Below are 20,828 nucleotides of genomic sequence, written 5' to 3'. Positions count from 1 at the left end.
TCCGGTGGGGCTCACATGGTTGTATCTTTTTTCCTCCTATTCGGAATCCACTCGGATGTAGTGTCCTCTTGTTTCAGTGTACATTTCTTTGGGTTGGGGATCGGGCCTGTGGCTCACTGTTCTAATACTTCCATCAGATGTCATATGTATTCTTCCCAGGTCCCCACCCCCAAGTGTGCCACCACACTGTCAATATATGCAGCGGTGTATGCCCAATGAGGCGCCAACACCTTCTCCATCAGGTGCTAGAACATCGCTGCCCTTCCATGTAGACCAAACCACATTCAAACAAACTCATAAATCCCCCACAGGGTGGTGAATGCAGTCTTCTCTTGGGAGTTCACTTCCAGGGGTATTTACCAATACCTCTTGCCCTTGTCTGTGGTGGAGATAAAGTGCGCTCCCCTTTCCACTCCAGCAGGTCCTCCACCCGGGGCATGGGGTAAGCATTGAAGCATGCCATGCTGTTGACCTTCCTAAAATCAATGCAGAACTGCATGATCCCATTCTTTTTAGGGATCATGATAATGGGGTTTCACCAAATGCTTCTGGACTCCCTCACTACTCCATGTATCAGCATCTGGGTGATTTCCCTGTGTACAACCTCCTGGAGCTGGACCTGGGATACATTGCCAGTCCTCTTGTATGATCTTTCCTGGCAGGGTCTCTATCTGGTATTCTACCCATTGACCTTTCCCCAGATGGTCTGAAAACACTGTCCCAAACTGCTTTACCAGCTGGCCCGCTTGCTGCTGCTGCACCAGTGTCAGACCTGTCGCCATCTGGACAGGCCCTTCCATCCGACTTGTCTAGGCACTTCCATCCGACTCCAGGTTAGCAGCAACAAATAGGGCCTCCCTGTCTACCCACCTCTTTAAGAGGTGGTTATGGTATATCTGCCAGGTTTTATGTCTTCCCAGTTGTCATACCTCATAGTCCATTGGGCTAGTGCTCTTGCAGTCCATAGACTTTCTCTCCTTTCTAGCATGTGTACCACTGAGCTTTGTGCTGATCCTTCCTGTTGTTCCTAACCTTCCTTGATCAAATCTAAAATCCCTCAGGGGTCATGGCCTTGCAGTAGATCAGATAGTGAGAACCCAGTGGCACTCTGGGGGGTTTCTAAGTAATCAAACATTAATGGTCCAGTAGCGTGTCCCACCTTTGCGCATCTCACCTGGCAACTTCTTGAGCATACTTTTCAAGGTCTAGTTGAACCACCCAACCAGACCATCCATTTGAGGGTAGTACGTGGACCCTTAAAGGTGCCGGATCTTCAACATAGCACAGAATTCTTTGAATACCCAGGCCATAAAATGTGTTCCTTTATTTATTAATATCTCTTTTAGCAGCCCCACCTGGGTAAAGATCTTAAGCAGTTGCTCTGCCACCTTTCCTCCACCTCTGGATATTGGGTGACATAGTCTACCAGGACCAAAATATTAAACAGGGGCAAAGGCCCCCACAGTTTCCACTGCCACCTGCTCAAGAGGCTCTTCCATGAGTGGTCACCAATGGGGCCTTTGGTGGATGTCCTGGGTACACCAGTTTGCACTGTGGGCAAGATCGACCAAACTGCCCTACTTCCTGCCAGATCCCCAGCCACAAGAACCTAAGAGGCAGGCTCTGGTTTTATCCTCCCCCAGGTGGCCTCCTGTAGGGACCTTATGGGTGGCTCTTAGCAGGGTCCTCCAGTACCTTTCTGGCACCAGGTGTTGGTGACCTCATTTCCTGGCCCTTGCCCATGGTCTATTCAATATAATAATATAATACCCCCCTCCCCATTTACCTTGAATTGGGGCACCATCCATACCAGGTCAAGCTGCACCTCTTCTTCCTCCCTCCAGGCGATACCTCCTTCATATACACACCTGAAGCGATCCTTCTGGGACTGCTCCATCACAAACTGTCCTGTCTGTAGCTCCTGCTGCCAATCCATGTCATTCTCCCCCCATGTGGGTCAGCCTCCCAGAGCTCATGCCTGGCTGGGAGTCACCTCAAAGCCCCTCTGCTTTGTGCCTGCACCAGGATATCTTCCGTTGTGCAAGCGTGCATAACAATTCCTGCAGACGGGGTCAATCCTGGCCTAACAACACCTTACACTGTATGCAGGCCGGGCCCTGTTACAGTGTATCAGAGAGTTGCTGTAATTTCTGGCACAGCAAAACTGGCTGTTTTAAACCTGATATAGGACAAGGGTGGCCAACCTGCGGCTCCAGAGCCACATGCGGCTCTTCAGAAGTTAATATGCGTCTCCTTGAATCTTTGCACAAGCATAAGATAATCAGCTTCCATTTTGGCCGGGGAATGAGGTCACCCATTTGGAAGCTGGTCACCAGGTGCTTGTGCAAAGATTCAAGAAGACACATATTAACTTCTGAAGAGCCGCATGTGGCTCGGGAGCCACAGGTTGGCCACCCCGATATAGGATAATCAAGTTGAAAACAGTGGGATTAAGGCCAGTCAGGTCCTATCAGTTACATCAAGGAAAACAATATGATCTATTCTAAGTGGTAAGGCTTCAATGAATGCTCCAGTTCTGAAACATTTTGGTGACCTCAATAATGCTCAGTCCACTGAGTTCCTTTAAGTCACTTAAAAGTGCCCCCACCTTTATTTCTACAGTATTACTCCTCTTTTCCATTCCTTCTCCACCCAAAGCACCAAAAGCGCAGGTAAACAAAGCTCTTGGGTCAGAGGCGATATATTTTATTAGACCTACTAATAGTAGAAAAAAAAATCTTTGCAAGCTTTTGGGTACACACACCCTTCTTCAGGCTGAGGAGAGTTCAAAAATTGTAAAAGTTCTCCTTGGTAGAAAAGAAACTTCATTTTGCACAGGGGCAGTAGAGGGTAGTAGTGATGAAGTTTCTTTTCTACAAGGTTTAGCGGGATAGCCCATTTAAATTCTGTACACTTTCTCCCCAGATATATCCCCAATGTAACAGCTTTTTAACAGCTAGAATTATATTGTTTATGAGATAGGGGGAGGGAAGTAAAATAAACCCAAAGAAATTCCCCTTTCCATTCAGTTTCTGTTACATTTTTGAGGATATAAATATAACATTAAAACCATAAACATCAAAGCCAAGTACAAAGCAAGTATATAAAAATAGACATAAACACTAGGGAATTAATATAGTCAGAAGTCAGCATTTCAGAAAGCCGAAGCGAGTTAGGTACTTTAATTGCCAGTGGCATTCAGTATCCTATTGAAAGTCAATGGGAATAAACTGCCTACTTGATTTAGGCACTTCTGAAAAATCCCACCCACCAAATGATACAATAATTTTATGATGATAGAACAGAGGCCCTCTGCTGTTTTAAGACCCTCTTGGCTATTCTTTTGGATCAGTTTAGTTTTTGTTTTGCTTTATTTTTTAAATGATGCTCTTTCTGCGCTCACCACCAGCACCTCCGACAGCGCTCCCCACTTGCCTCCGCCATGCTCCCACCCCCGACAATGCCGCCACCACCTGCAGGAGCTCGCTGTGCCCCCCCTCCCCACCCCCAGCCTCCGCGGGCACGCAGCGTTCATGCCTGCTGTTGTCAAAGCAAATTGGAAATGCATGCGTTTTATAATTTATCTTGTTCGAATGAACAACCTCATGTCAGTCTCCCGTGCATGTTAAAATGAACGGCAGCCTCCACTTCAACAGGTTCCCTATCTGTACAGAGCCCTGATCATGGACAAGCACAACTTTATACCCTTCACCGGCTCACTGCCACCAGGTGACATCATTGCTCCTCTCAACATTTTACAACTAAATACCCAGGGCTACATTCATTTTTGGTCTTCACTAAAACCACAGCAGAGTTACATTTAGCTCAGTGTTTCGTGTCATATTCCCTGCCTATACCAGGGTGGTCTGGCCCTTCAATGGGGCAGCCAGGCCTGCGGTAAAAGCTCTGCTGTGAGTGATCGACTGGGAGTTAAAAGCCCAAATAAAGAGAGAATAGGGAACTCAAGCTGGAGGAAAGGGCAGTTTTGCAGGCTGAACCTAGAGGAGCTTGCTTCTGGGAAGGGCCAGAGTTAAAGAGCTCTCTCCTGCCTCCTGGAGAAAGCCGAAAGGTTTGCTTTACTCATTGTTTGCTTGGACCACGGATTATTGTTTTTTGTGTTACGAGGACTGGCTGAGGGGCCCGAGGAGCAAAGCTGGACAGCAAGGCAGCAGGCACACACAGACTATTGTTTGGACTGTCTGATGGACTCCTAAGGGGGCACAGCCTATCTGCACGCATCAGGCACCCAACCTGCTTACACTGCCAGTTCTGCAAAATGTGCAAATATGACACAGACAATGCATGCAAGATGCTGTGCTAGGCAAGCAGCATAGAGCACTGCTCCTCTCCATTTAATGACACAGTGCAAATTATCTTCCAAGTTCTTCCATTATAGAAGTATGCCAGACCAATTATCCAATCCTCACGTCTACCCAGGAGATGCATTAAATTACTCACTAGGCACTGGTAATTCTATCTGCTTATTCACAAATATTTGAGAACTGAATCCTTTGCCTAAACCTTTCTGTAAATAGCAGGATAACAAGTTGGCAGGAATAAGCTTTTCTTCTGATGGGTCTAATTTATTTCAACCTTAAACCAAAGTATCAGGCACCTCCCTTGAAGTAATGCTCAAAAGTGAGTTCTTTAACCTTGCAGATTTCTGCAGGGATGGTCTCCAATCAATTTAGAATCCTGCGCATCTAAAGAGTTCTTTTGGGGTTGTTTAAAGCATTAGATACAGCACAGATTAAAAGTTATTGCCCAGGTGATTTTTTTTTCCAAAGATCACGGTATTTTATAGCAGAAAGGTATTTATTTCATAACTATTTTGTTGGCCAATGTCACTTTTGTGGAGAAGCTAGCATTTGGCATTTTTTGTGTACCTTCCACAAAGAAAGCACTTTCTTTCCATAGAAAAATTACATCCATTTCAGGTGCAGGGAACTCCATCAGACGACAAAGATGTTTCCTGGCTTAAATTGACATATGTATTGTAATACTTTATCATAGTACAGTCTGAAAAAAATACAATCTGCTCCATTCAGAATGCCTAAAGCATTTGAATAATGACACGTATTCTCCTGTTACATAGCACAAAAGAGAAAGACACACCTCAAGTAAAAATCCCTTTCCAAACACCCTCTTAAACAAATGCTTGAGAACAATGATGGGTTAGCATTGGCTTCTAATCGCCCAGCTCAACAAGTAAAGTTACAAAGTTTAAAGGCTCTCCATTAAGAAACCCCTTTGTATCTACAGCTTGTTGGCTTGAGTTGTAAGATGACCTACATTGTCATGGAAACACAGAGACATGCACACTCTCAACTAGAAAGGAACCAATTATATCAACATCTTGAATTATATTAGAAATGAATATCTAATAAGTGCAGTTCTGGAGAACACTCATAATACCTTATTTCCGTCTAGCACTAGCATTCTGCATTATATATAGCTTTAAAAAGATCTTGAAGAGCACCTCTTAAGTACAGTTTAGTGCAATCATGCGAATGAAAGTCACAATTATGTTTCTTTTGTCTGTCTAGGTATCAGTGATAGAAAAGAAATAGGTTTTGCTGTGAGAAATGTGTTAATAAACCACTTCCTCGTGCAAGCAGTGAGTTGAATGTGTTAAGCAGATAGCATGATGGCATCCTTTATTATGTATGTATGTAAAGGAGACTGAAGAAAGTCCCAGGGGCAAAAGTGACTAGTAACTCTAAGAACCAAGTTTCTGAGTAAATAGGGGTTTGGTCTAATTCTGGCAGGCACCAAAATACATGGATATACAACCATCAAACCTGAAGATGCTTGACAGTTGTTCTAACCCCAGAGTAAACCCATAGGAAGAAGCGCATATAGAAGAAAGTAACTGAATAATAAAATGAATGTTTTCTAACTTCTGTCTGCAACATCTTCAAATCTAGAAATAAACAAAAAATTCAGCTGGGTATTGTATAACTTTCTGATGCAGTTTTCTTGTTTCTAGCTACGAAATGCATGCATATCTGCTGAATGATAGATTAAGTCTGTAACAGCTTTTGAAAATCCTATGGAAGCAGCTATTTATTCCTCTTCTGAAAGCAGGATGTGTATTTTTTTTATCATTCCAGAAAGGGAAACATTTGCACATTTTTTTTCTCTCTTGCCCTACAGTAGCTATTGGTAAGGATTGGCATTTGAATTTCCTATTTCCCTTTATAATCCTCTATTCCATTGATGTATAACTCTTCTCTCATCTTTTCCTCTAGGCTGAAACTTGACTAATAAGATGACAGCATGGACTTTTTTTTTTAACTTACCTTTTCAAAATGTCCCTTTGGCCCTTAACCAGCATAATATGTGTTCTGCGTCTCTTTAATACCAGATCTCATGTCAAGGGACCTGGACATGCCTCCTAGTATTTATATGTATTATTCTTAATATTCCTTTTTTCTTATGCATGATGATGTTATTGGACTAATACAATTAATCCTTAGCAGAGAAGTCTATGAGCTTATCTGTTTATTTGCTGATGTCAGCTGTGATATACCAAGCAAAAGTCTATTTGGTGCAGAGTATCTGTGCTGTTGAGAAACAGTTCAGAAAATGTACGCTTTTTTATTCTTCATTAAAGAGAGAATGTCTATGATCATAATCATACAAAAGGGACACAAGTTATATTCTATTAAAATGAAATTTCCTTATGACAAGACAAATCACACCTTGTATTAAATCAGAAATTGCCTCCTATTGGCCCTATACACACAACACAGCTGGCTAAGAGATAAGAGAAAGTAAAGCGGAACTTCCTTGCTTTTGATTGTCCAAGTCAGATGAAAATTATATTTGGAAAGTGTAGGTCTTTGTTTCTAATGTGGCATAATAAATCAGGTGGCATTTAAACAGGCGAAGGTAGGATTCTGCTGTTGCAGATGCCACCAGCTTATATGGGATTTTTTTTAAATGAATTCTCTGAGCTGGTGACTGAGCTGTTGTCAGCCTCCCTGCACATTTATTGCTGTCCTTAGACACATTAGAGTGCACGTGGCATCAGCAAGGATGGGCTGACTTCTGACCTCCTGTAATTGATGGACTCAGAGCTTTACTCAAAGGCCAAAGCATGCTCACACTGGGCTGAACAGATGTTTAACCTTGTCTTTGCCTTCAGTTAAAAATATTTCTGACACTTCATTTATTCATAGAGGGTGTTTTAGACCAGTGTCGCATCCATTTTGCAGCAGCAGCTTTTTCACACCTCAGCTCCTTGGAGGCTTCAGGACCCTATGGATTTGTATGGTCCTGAGTAGGCCTCTACAAAGTGACCAGTATTTGCTTTGGATTCGAATTTGGCAGATTCGGGGGACAGTGATTCGTTTTGGTAATTCGAATCACTTTCCCGAATCTATTCAGATGAATATGATTCAGAGATTCGGTCACTGATGAATTGGCCGAATCTCCGAATCAAACAGGCCCCATCCCCCGCCTCTCCTGCCCGGCCCAGCCTTCCGGCTCTTTAAAAAAAAAAGCCCAGCACTCATTGGATGCTTCCAGGCAGGGGTGGGGCGATCCCCATTTGCTCCCACTGCCCCATGCTGCATGGGAGGGGTCTGCCACAAGCCCCCAGAGGCCCCGATAGCCACTGTAGCAGCTGGGGAGTAGGCGCTCTTTTTTTTTTTTTCTTCAAAGAACCAGGAGCCGGGGCAGCGGGGGACAGCAATGGGGTGAGGCTGAGAGAGCGGGCAGGGGTCGGGGAGTACTCAGGGGGAGCAGACAGGGGTTGGGGCCTGGCAGGGGTCCCCTCATGGTCCCTTCCCCCCTCCACCCCCTACTTACCAGCTCGGAGTCCGGGTCCAGCTCTCTGCAGTAGCAAGCAGGGATTGCCCAAATCTCTGAAGCTCTCTGAATCTTTTCCAAATCAATTCGGAGAGCTTCTAATCGATTTGGACCTTTTTATTAACCTCTTGATTCGATTCTGATTTGGAGATTTGGCCACCGAATTGGGCCAAATCTCCTCTGAGTCGAATCAGCACCCAAAGCTTCGCACAGCCCTAGTGCTGAGTAATATCTGACCTGACTTGTGGCTGAGATATGGCTTGTTGACAAGTGTCACCTGTTAGGGCTCATCTTAATTTGGTCAATAGGATATAGAGAGATAAACATCTCATTGGCATCTCCAACCCCCTTGTCTTTGAGACCTGTGAGTTAGGACAGTGTTGTCTATAGTGGGATTTAACTGGGTCTTTGATCCTGTGGGTTACATGTTTGATATCGAACATGCCAGTCTTTCAAACAAGCGGGTTGGCTGCAGGACAGTTATTCACAGGCACTAGCCACACCTTGGTTAGCCAGGGAAGGATACCATGAGTCCTGTGCATGGGTCAGCTCCCCACCAGAGAATAGCTTTTGCTGCAGATTTTTTAAAATATGCATTTTAATTGTTTTGTTTTTACTGGGGTGCCCAGCACCTGAAATTGCCTTGGGTACAGTTTGCACATTAAAAGCTTGCTATATGATTATTTTTTATTGCTATTGTTATTAACATCTTTTATGAAAATCTCCTTCATGTCTGTTCAATATTATCATTAATGGGGTTTGTACACACAATATAATGATGCTAATGGGCATAGGCGCCAACTTTATTTTTGATCAGTGGGTGCTTTTTTGTGTGCGTGTTCCTGTGCTGAGCCCCAGGCATGCCCACAAAAGGCAGCACCTTACTTCAGCCTGGCTCTCCCGATGTGGCTTGTGGGTGCTGAGCACATGCTAATTTTTTTCAGTTGGTGCTTGAGCCCCAGAGCACCCATGGAGTTGGTGCCTATTTTAATGGTACCAACTGGCAAAAATATAACCCAAGAAACTGAAGATGAGTTTAGTCCTTTCCTACTCCAGAAGACTTATTGCAGCTGACTAATCTTGAAGAGCATTATGTTGTTTTAATCAGTGATGCCCTTGAGCTGTCCTATCTATTTCACATTTTCGTTTTCTGAAGAGTTGGTCTTCCCAAGGTGCAATTTTGTCTTTGAGAAATACTGACTTGTAGCTCTGTAGGAAAATACACTGGCATTCATAGTTAAACCTAATTCCCTCAGCAGAAAACAAGGAAAGGATTTTTATCATTTACACTGGATATATTCCAGGAGTTCTCTCTTCAGTTTAGTTATTATCTTTCCCCACTGTGTGAAATATTCAATTAAACCTTCTCTCAAATTGGCCATAACTTTCAATGAAAATTAAAGAAGTTCCATTTAGCTAACAATATCAATCACTGAATCTAATGATCAGAGAGAATAAGGATCGTTTTCACCTGTTCATTTGAATTAAAATGTTTAACCTCATTTCAGTTTAGATTCCCTTCAAGTTTTATTTTAATAAGTGTAGAGAAAGGCAACAACCATTTAGTATCATACAGAATACTTTCTTGTTGGTGTTTAAATTTAGATATTATTTCTCCTGAATTCTTTACTATAACTTGAAAGTCAGGTAAATTTGAAATGCAAGATAAATGAAATATAAATGTCTCTATTTCTGTCTCTGTGTCTTTCTCTCTCTCACACATGCTCTCTCTCTCTCTCTCTGTCTCTCTCACACACACACACACACACACACACATGCACGCGCACACACACACACACACTCTTATTATTGTATATATTACATATGTAATTCTGTACAATATGAAAGAGTATGCTTTCCTGAAAGTTCATACCATACATGACTTCATATATGATCAAGCATAAAGTCACAATGTAAAATATAAACTATGCATGTAACATTTAATTTAAATACCTACAAACCGTACTTGCAGAATGTGTGTACATACCCATTTCCATTGCTACACCAGGTGGTTACTCTTATGAAATGGGTACTTGAAATAATAAGCGTAAAATCTAGCACTAGTAAATGGGCATACTTGCAAATTTAGTGGATACAAATAAGGAGGAGATAATAAATTTCATCGAAAGTAAACATAGAAAGAGATCCCAAATATACAGACAGGTTTGTGCCTACTACATTTTGTGCCACTGGGTCATTGATGGAAAACCATATAGAGGGAGCATTGTGCAACATTGACCTAAATGCTTAGTACAGGGGGAGGTTAGTCATGGCCATATAATCCTAATCTTAATGTAATTGTTTTCTCTTACAGACTCGTGAATAGGCTATAAGGCATGACTTAATCCAGAACCCAACGATAATATTAAACCAGTGCCCATTCTTTCAGCTTGTTACTGAATTCATTGTGACCAGCACCTTAGTTGGTTTCTATTGGGGGTATGGCCTAGTTGTCCAAGTGAAAGATCAAATTTATATTCCCTTAAATGTGATTTTTCCATCAGCAAGACTGACTTCTGCATTTGGAAAGCCGCCCTCAGGTATTTCTGTTGCTGGTAGCAGCCCCACACCATATCTCTTTATGCAGAATCTGACTCCATGCTGGAGATCATATCAGAGTCTTTCTGCACTTATCATACCCCCATATTTTTACAAATTATGTTGTATTAGTTTGGGTTCCTTCCTTAGCAAATGACAATGAAACTATAGTAAAGCACTTGAGGGTGGGTTAAAGACAGACTGGGTAAGATTCTCTGAGTGCTGCGAACAGTATGTAGAAAAGGAAACAATGAGTGGTAAGATGGGTCACTCATAAATAGAAGACCTGAAGTATATAGGGGATGACGATAGCTTAAGTACAACACATTGAAGAGATTACAATGCTGAAGAACATTAAAAGCTTTTTCTATGTAAGATTAAGTTACATCTCCAAGATTGTGTGAATAATGTTAGGCTAGAAGATCACTAGAGTGTTATATTAAGTTGCAGTAAATCCATAAAAGAATGAAATGAAATGTTCAGAGTGCAAGAAAATAAAGTCTTAAAATGTGTGGTTTAAAAGTCTACTTTTTTTCAGTGCAACTGGAGTGGCGTTCTGACACCAGATAATCTGATGGGAGGGTCAAACTGTTATAACAGTGTCTTAAGACTGAACAGGTTTGTCTGTGAAGCATTTACTTGAGCGTCTTCCTGACATCATAACTAGACTGCAGCACTGTGGCTAAGTGCAGACATTTGGGGGATTAGGGGAGGTTAGATCAGGTTCAACACGGCCACCTGATCTAAAGTAAGTTGAGATGGGAGGACAAGTGAGGGGGGTGGGGGAACGGAGGGTTAAGCAGGCTTGGGGATCAATCGGGACTCCATGGGGAGATGCGGGGGGCAGGTTGTGTCTGTAGGAGAAGGGGGGGGCCGCATCCACAGGAAAATGAGGGAAGGGGCAAGTGTGATCTGCAGGAAGTTGCTGGGGTCTGGGAGGGTCTGGCAGGATAAGGGGGACTTGTGAGGTCCATGGGGGAGGGACTTGGAGGAGACATGGGGCTAATTTTAGCCCCCTGGCTCCCCCCCTGCACACAAACCTACACTCCCATCCCTCCCACCCTTCCTCCCCACTGATACGTACTTGCTTAGGTCTGGCAGTGGCAGTGGCAAATGTTGACAAAACCAGTGGCACCTGGAGCAGTGTTCAGGATAGGGGGCTGGGGGGGCTGTCCAGTCCGTGGGGGGTGGGTGAGGGACCAGGGAGCTAAAAATAACTTAATGTCAGGTTGAGGAGGAAGTGTGAGGGACGGGTGGGGGGTGGGGGGGGGGGGGGGGGGGAAAAGCACAGCCTCAGGGCTGGGACCGGTGGCTGGGCTTTCCCACCCTGGGGCTGCCCAGGTAACTACAGAAATTCTGTGCCCTGGTCTAGCTAACCTAGATCAAGTAAGTCTGATACTACATTGATTCAGATCTATCTTAGACTGGGTTCCTCAATTTTTAGACTGGTCTGTGCACTTGGAACTTCTGTACTCTTATGGGTTTAGACTGATTGCTGACCAGTGATCACTAAGGACGTTTATACATGTGCTCTGGGAGCCGGTCTAATTAAAACACCTGGCGTGTCTCGTGTATCAGCATCCCCACACTGAAAAATGGTGGCGGGGGTGCTTTAACTAAAGCTCATTCAATGAGCTTTAATTAAAGCACCCCCGCCACCATTTTTCAGCATGGGGATGCTGATACATGAGACTCTGGGGTCTGCTGGAGCGTGCTAATTATGCTCCAGCAGACTCGATTACTTGAGTCTGCTCCAACGCACTGTAATTACGTGGTGTAAGAGTAGCCTCGCTCATCATGTACTGGCGTCCTAAGACCGGGTCTGAGTGTAAGGTCCACACACAAGGCAAACTAAATTAGATCAGGTGGTCGTTTTGAACCCAAGCTAACCTCCCCTTAACCACCCCCACCCACGTGAATGTTTGCACTTAGCCTGCGTCCCTATAAAACTCCACTCAGTAGGGGGCACAAATTTGCTGGTTTTGGAACTGGGACTGCAGGTCCCAGAGGTGGTGCGACAAGAGTTTAATGTCTCTTTTTCCAAAGCTTGGATTTAGAATTGTTCCTTTTTTTCCATTGCAAAGGCCCTTTTCCCATGCCTTTTGGTAATTAAGTTCAAATAAGCATGGATGCTTGCAGTTGATTTGTCATGCTGTTCAATTGGGGCTTATTTCTAGGTCTTAACTTCCACAAGCTCCCACCTTCCAAATGTAGCAAGCTACTTTGGGGGAAAAATAAAGCTAGGAAGCTCAAGACAAGCCTCCATTCTTTAGTTAAAGACATTTTCTTTGGTTACACTTGTGGTTACACATTCACACACGTGCTTACTTACACACACATACACCTGTCTTTAATTACCAAAGATGTTTCCATATTTTAATTGTATTTTTTTTTGGCTAGCGTTGTGTTTTTGACAGTTTATGAATAGACAACCCCATAAAACTGTCCTCTATACCTCCACAGAGCAAAAAAATAATGCACTGTAGCCTTAGATATGGCTTTCCAAAATACCTGGCTTTGTCATGAAGGGTCAAAAGGCAAATTTCCTATACTTGCCGAGTACCAGGCTCTGATTCTTTACTACATCTGAGATGTTTGGACAGGGAGAGTTCGGTGGTTGCAAGGGGCTTTTGCTGCTCCCTGATCTGCAGCTATAGTTTGTGCTACCGTTTTCTCTGTAACGCAAATGGAAGTATAAGACTAAAAGAACCACACTCCTTTCAAAGGAGCCAAAACCTTGATCTTCACTTCTGTCTATTTTGGCTGCGAGGAAAAAAAATCTGCTTTTAGATGGTGAATTGTTGTTGGAAGCTGACTTTACAAGGGTCCAGTGTTCATTTTGGGTTAGTCCGTCTTGGGCTTGAGCAGTACATAAAATTCACAAAGAATCTGTTGTTATGAGAATACATGAAGGGAAAGGGGAGCATCTCCATTCTGCTTTCACACACAAAAAAAAAGATGTGTCAAGACTAACTGATCATACTGTGGTTGCTGGAAAGCAGAGGATCAAAGTAAGCATAAATGAATCACATGATAGTAGATTTTTGTATAGCCAGACAGGCAACAACTCCATTTTAGTCCATGTTATGGGAGTAAGATTCTAAGAGAAGATATTAATTATTTAAAATCATTCTGTAAAGATATGTTCCTTCTTAAAACAGATATACAGTACCTAGCACAATAGGGCTCTGTTCCCTTAATGGGGTCCCTTGGCATTACTGCAATATGAATAAATAGTAATCAATGATTTTACAAGAAGCTTGTGTTAAATGCATACTTAAAACAATTAGCATCTTCTAACAAAAGTGACATCCCACCAGATGAACTGTTGTGATAAAGTAACATGAGGTTTACTCATGATCTGTTAATGTGACGCATGCACGTACACATGCACACACACTTATATAATGCATATATCAAATGGATATTTTATACCCAGCATTATTATAATTCAAAAAGTAATGCAGTGCTTATGGTGCAGATTCCTGCAGATTTCCACCTGCATGGACCTCAGCAGCAATTTTATTCTGTATATTTATTGCTGAGCATTCAGAGTTCTTTGGGGCAGATCCTCATCTGTTATAAATCAATGTAGCTGAACTGCTGTCACACACCATCTTAGAATCCAGTCCACAATGGTTTCAATAATGCATTAGACTGTGGCAACAACACTCTCCGGGCTGTGGACTAAATGCTTTGGACTTCCTTATCTTGGCTATGCACAGGCACCAATTAGCAAAAACAGAAAGAGAGAGAAGAGCCACTCAGAAATAATTTTAACTCTGCATTGTTATATTTTTTCACTTCCTTTTGTTCTATGTGTATGCTGACAGCTGCTCCTGGAATTTCTCATTTTCCTTAACTAATGCAATATTCTTTTCTTGAAAGCTAAGTAGTAGCTTTAGCTGGGTCTCTTTTCTTTGTTGACTAATAGAAAAGGTGGGAGTTTTTAGATGTGCAAAAGCCAAATGTTAAAAGGTGTCGATTGTATACATTTTAATATATGGAAAACAACTTGATCTGATGATCTCTCATCAGCCTCCATTTGATGTGATTTTGTTCTGGACACCTATGTGTTTGATACTAGTTAATTAACTGCATCAATTCTTTCACCTAATTGAGGCCATTTCTGCCTTTGAATTCTGTACCTTGCGTGTGCAACTAATCTGCTACCTATGCAGTACATTGCTTACAAAGGCTGTAAATTTACTTCTTAAAAATCAAACGTGCCTAAATATTTGACAGAGCGGTATGGTCGAACTTCTAAAACTTCAGCTCATCAAAGCCAGTGCACAGCAGCACCTGTAGTCAGGTCAGGGTAAGCAGAATATTACACTTGTTCAGGGCTAGAGTTACAGAAAAGGATGACAGGAGAATCTGTAGAGCAATTCCAATGCTATTCCTCTCCAGCCAGACTTGGTAACATTGATACAGAATGAGAAACTTTGACGCTACGGGAACCCTGCATTCACCTATCCTATCTCATGCAGCAGAATCCTTCTGGTCCCTCTGCCACGGATTTATTTGCAAGGTGGAAGCACTGGCCTTCCTTATGAATTCACTTTCAAAAGGCTTAACACTTGCATATTGACAGCAGCCATCATGGGCACATAGGCTCTGCAAAAAACATGACAGTAAGAAATCAAATGCGCTATTTACCTACTCCTTTATATTTGTTTGCATGTTTGAGCTCCAAGCTTCAATGCAAAGGCCCACTTTTTAACATGAGATATATTTTCTTGAGGTAGAGCAATAACATGATCTTTCTCCTGATGTGATGCAATATAAACTGACAGACAGACACCTGGAATAATGTGAAAAGACAACGCAGTGTGATTCGCGTACCTTGATGCGGTGTGAAGCAGATAGCCACGACAGTACAGGAGGTGTCTATCTGAGTCAGCCAGGCTCTCTGGCTGGTAGAATTGCTTTGGGATCACTCAGGATGCCGATTTCGGTCCAATTGATCAGATATTTCTAGCTTCCTGTCACCGTAGAATCTGAGCACCAGGGCAACCAATCTATTGAAACATTCATATCCATTTCTATTTCTGATGATTTGGAAAATTTGGTTTAATTTTTGTCTCAGTGTGTATAACTTGTACCTATAATCTTCCCGGGCTGGCTTGTAACACCATTACTGATGCTGAAGGAGCCAATGTAACTCTTCATGACTAAAATGCAGAAGAGTATGGCAGCAAATAAGGATATCACAATCAAGTCCCGTTTTTATTATTATTATTACTATCCTTATCTTTTTCTGCCAGAACTCTAAGTTGTACACAGGTATAATTTAAAGCTACAGATTATGTGAAATGTGGTTGAATACTATGAGTCCCAGTCAGATATAATTAACATACAATTAAAAATAAAGATAAAAATAACAGATAGGGTTATAGGCTCAAAGCATCACCTTTTTGTATTTTTACCTCTGGGAGGAAGTATCAGTAGCTCCATAATAATCTTCCTGCAGAGTTTCTCTCCTTGAAGTAAAGAACCATGGTTCTGGTCCCCCATCCCTTCCTAGTACTCATTGGCAAATCACGGGGCTTGTACACATGTCCAGATGCCTGACTATGACCACCCCTGAGATTTATCTTCTGATGCTGATAGCTTCAAAACATACCATTCCCACATTCATTTCTAGCCTTACCATTACCAATAACTGAGATTCCCTTTTTATTTTATCCTCTTTTGCTCTAACTTAAAAGATGATGATTTCTCCCAAGAGGCCACTGGAGAGGCAATATTGAGCCAGAATGAGGTGGAGGAGGAAAGCTAGGATGTTGAGTTTCGTAACTTGATCCAAAACCTTACTGAAGCAACAGTTCTGCAGAAGACACTGCACAGGCCCCTTGATCTTATAAAAGAGTAATGATGGTTCATGCAGAACCCCACTGGCCTTCCTGAGATTCATCAAGAACAAGGATCTGCCCTGAAAATTACAGTGTAATGCCAGGACCTACTCAGCACCTCAACCGGAGGCTGATACGGCTTTGCAACATCTCCCAAAAACAACCAGTTTATAGTTTGTTAGTCATTAAAGCTAGGGACAGATTTCATAGTTACAATAAAAAGTATTGCTGAAAACTAGTGATATCACAAGAAGGGCAAGGTAGATGTCGCTATGTATCCAGAAGTGTAAGTCTGAGTCTTGCTCTGGACTCCTGCTCAAAGTTGGCCCCATCAACCCAGCTGTAAATGGGAACCTAGGTCATTCAGGCTGTGGAGTTCAAGCGGGTGGTGGACATGATGCCAGCTCTATCACTTCTCTCTGGATTAGTGGAAGAACCTGGCATGCCTTCACCATACCGTTAGAGCACACTAGATATTTATGTACTCACCACAATAATTTAAGAAACTCACACATCATCTTGGTCAGTGGCATAATATGGAGAGGACTCACATTTTTAAAGAAGACCAGTTAAGTATTCTAATATTGATAGGTGAGAGTTTGTCCTGGTTTGTAGCTTTAAATTATTGGCCTGATTCTTTGTCTTGAAAATGTCTATGAGGAACACATATATTTGGCCCTATGGAGATTTTTGACAGTAGTATCTAATGTAACTCTAGCAAACATTACAAATAACCGTGAATAACAATGAACCCAATACTGTGCTGGCAGATTTTGATTCACTCAGTTATGAAATGAGGACACTCAAATGGTTCAGATAACCATGTAACTTCTGTGCTTTTCCAAAAACTTCCCAAGCTTCAGTGTGAAAATTGACCTGATGAAAAGAGTTTTGTGCGTTATTTTTGTACTTTCTAGTTACACTTAGGTCAGAAATACCACCCACTTTTGTCTCTTTCACACCATTTAAATTCTGCTGCTTCTACTGCTAACTTTAGTTTTATAAGCATAAGAGCCTGAACGCAGAACTGTTGAAATGTTAACTTGAACTTTCTAGACTCTTCCATAAGTTATCATTAATGTTTGCCTGAAGGTTTGAGTTGTTTTATTTCTATTTTCATGAGCCAGCTTCATCTCCACCTGTAAGCAACACTCAACATTAGCTCCATGCATAATTAGGATAGAAAAGAAAAATTGTAAAGGGCAACTGGTTGTGGGAGGGGGTGTGAAAAGATAAAGTGAAAACAAACGCAAGAAAGATAAAACAAGAAACAATACCAGCGAGGTTCTCTTTGGCACTGCCCAACTCTCCCTTACTTGAGAATGTTAAATGGTGCAAACGCAATACTTTTACGCCCGGATGTGTTGTCAAAATAATATCACCATTCCAGATACATTTAGCACATTTTTAGTTCATATCCTTGAACAAAAAAAAATCTCTGAAGTTGCTCTGTGCCCATCTCTTATGAGCTCCACTTCACATTTCTAGTAGCTAAAAATATAGGGTTTTGTCTTGCTGTAAAATCAATGTGAATGTAGGGGTCAACCAGTGTAGGTTCACTTCAGGGCCGTTCAAATCAGATGTGGATTGTATGCTTATGTGCTTCAAGGCTGTACCATGCACCAGTACACAATGCTGCTATTGTTGCTATAATATAAAATTCTTAAATTGTAATAGTAATTTTCTCATAGGTGGCTCCACAAATACAATGCTATAATGCCATATGGAGTGGCAACTGCGTGCTTGGAGGTATATAAATAAAAAATTAAAGAAAGAAGCTCTTTGTATGGAAGGAAGCATACAGTACTCTGTAGAGGCAAATGCCACCTTTGACATCCTGATATACCAATAAACCGTGTTAGCACGAAAAGGATTTGGTGCGTTGTGTGTTAACAGTGCCCAATTATCATTCATCATTTTTTCTATTAATGCCAATGAACCTGCATCTTGCATTTGTTCTTTATTTACAGTGAACTTAAAATGTGCTTGTTTGCAAGCCAAAAAAGAAGTACAATACGTTGCTTTTAACAGTGGTGTGGGATGAGGGCACTCGAGTGCCTGCTCGTCGTCATTTGTAGGACCGGACCCATGTTCAGTTTGAATCAGTCAGTTGATTTAGTGTGTGAGCTCTCTGTATAAAAGATCCTCGACTGTAGGATAAATATTTGACTTATTCCCAAGGAAAAGAGTAGCTCTAGAGTAATTTCACCCTGCAGTGTGGGTGTCTGATATAACCTTACTTCAGCTTTTCTTTTTTTAAAACATATTTCAAATATTTTGATACTATCCAATATTTTACATATTTTTATTCTCTAATGCAGATGACAACATGCTGCATGGACCAATTTTCATTCAGGAACCAAATAATGTAATTTTTCCACTGGATTCTGAGGAAAGGAAAGTGAAGCTGAACTGTGAAGTGAAAGGAAATCCTAAGCCAACTATCAGGTTCGTTACACTTTTAAATTGTTCTTTATGATGCCCTCTACACAACCCTGGTTCTCCCAGAGTGTGTTCCCCACACAAAACACTGCTGTCAAAAAGTGGGGTGTGCGGTGTGTATTAAACATGAGAGAAATGTATTTGTTCAGTGAAGTGGAACCTCATTTATACACCGGTAAAGGAACTGTGACCCATTATCTGACGTATATAGGATTTAAATCTTTATGGCAGAACACTGGAGATTATTGTGGGACAAATCAAATTCATTTCTGTTTCCTTAGCAATACTATGTATTGTCAGAAGCAAAGATTTGTCACGTCTAAAATATGCAGCAGATTTTTCAAAAGCCCAAGTTAACCAACACAGTTGTGTTGTGGGTAGGGAGACATGAACTGAGCCAGGAATTAAATCTAACCAGTTTGTCATTTTCCAGATAATTCATTGCCTACTTGCATTAGAAAGCATTGTGAAAGCATTGTGCTCTAGAGATTAAAGCAGGGCACAGGGCAGTGTGCTCTTTAATTAGCTGGAGATCGTGTTTTTCAAACGCTCATCGGCGCAGAAGCGGCGTGCAAACGAGGCGGGTCTGATGTCAAGCGATCCCTTTCTGTGCACAGTCATGGTAACTGCACAGAATATTCTGTACACGCAGACCTGAAAATCTGTCCCCTGAACTTTTCGTGCTTCACCATCCTCATCCTGTAAATTGTGATCATGCTGTGCATCGTACTCAGCTTTATGAAGTGCTTTGCATGCTTTGGAGAAAAGATGCTATGCAAATGCAAATACACCATTAGAACGGTGCTGCCGTTATTGCTTTAATCCCTACTCGGCTACTTTAAACCATCTCCCCTTTCCTTCTCATTTTTAGTCTCCGGTGTAAATGCCACCTTGAAATGGATTCAAGTTTGAAGACCGCCCCCTAGTGCAGTTGCTCTCTTTTAATACTTCCGAGTATGTAATGAAACAGACTGGGTTGATTTGCTCATGCAAATGTATTCAGAGTTTTTACCCTGTAGACTCCAGCAGAGGGAACTGATGTGAGGATCTAGCTCCCTTATATGTTCCATCATAGACTGCTACAGATGACAGTTGTTTTAATTGGGGAGAGGCTTCCTTAGAAAAAATCTCAGTGTCCCAGTTTGTCAAAACATCTGCTGAGAGTGAGTTTTCTTAAATTTAAAAACAAACAGCCAGCTAAGACGGAAATGGGAAGGAAGCCACGGTGGAGTTGAAGTGTTTAAAGATTCTGTTTCTGGGACTTCCCCTAGCAAAATGATTAATTCCAAAGAGCGACGACATCAATAACAACAGCCACAACAATGCAAACATTAATCATATCAGCGACTGAAATGCATGTCAAGGATATTGTTCTTTAAGTAAACCGTTAGAACATTTCAATATTGGGCAGGAAACATGCATTTTCATGCTGGGTTTACGTATAAGAAATCAAGTTGTTTTCTGTATCTACTACATGATGCTATTCTAAAATACAGAAATATTCATTAATGTTAGTAGTATTTAACTCCTGGCATTTTTGTGCTATAGGTGGAGGTTAAATGGAACCGATGTTGACATTGGTATGGATTACCGCTACAGTATAGTGGAAGGCAGCTTGTTGATCAATAACCCCAATAAAACCCAAGATACTGGAACATACCAGTGCATAGCAACAAACTCATTTGGAACAACTGTTAGCAGAGAAGCAAAACTTCAGTTTGCTTGTAAGTAGCAATTGCATCACAGAGCAAATTCCTGTAGCATAATGCTGGAAAATATACAAGACTAATGCCTGCCTCCCTCTCTGGTTTTTTTTTTTTGTTTTTTTAACCACATTTGCTAATGTGTTATATGTTATTCGTTGCTGAGCTATTCACACTGCTTGGAAAATATCTTGATTAGAGGATAAATCCTTAAGTCAGAAGCAAAATTTAAAAAGCTGTGGTTCGCTACTATTTAATTGTATGGCTGTGCAGCAGGTGTAGTGCAATGTGTTTATTTGCCTCTCTAGCTATTGAGAGAGAGAGGGGGAAGTGAGACTGTCTCAGTTAGAAACATGTCACGAGGAAAAATTGTAACAACTGAAAAGGAGAAATGTTCAAATATGATTTTTTTCCCCTGGTGGGAAACAAAGATTATAAAGCTTTAAAAATGTCCAAAGAGACATGCCCTTCAGCA

At 41.7% G+C, this 20,828-nt stretch overlaps 1 protein-coding gene across 1 annotated transcript in view; it reads left to right on the top strand.

Moving 5' to 3' along the window:
* Nucleotides 1-20,828, top strand: part of CNTN4 (contactin 4) — a 575,590-nt gene that overhangs the window by 351,170 nt on the left and 203,592 nt on the right. Inside the window, 2 exon segments of the mRNA XM_006026697.3 lie at nt 18,530-18,656; nt 20,199-20,374. Of these exon segments, the coding sequence (XP_006026759.2) occupies nt 18,530-18,656; nt 20,199-20,374 (303 nt within the window).

Source organism: Alligator sinensis, unplaced genomic scaffold (assembly GCF_000455745.1).
Source record: "Alligator sinensis unplaced genomic scaffold, ASM45574v1 scaffold984_1, whole genome shotgun sequence".
Classification (NCBI taxonomy): domain Eukaryota; kingdom Metazoa; phylum Chordata; order Crocodylia; family Alligatoridae; genus Alligator; species Alligator sinensis.
Note: the sequence above shows the minus strand (reverse complement) of the source record. Positions and strands in the feature narration are given on the sequence as shown.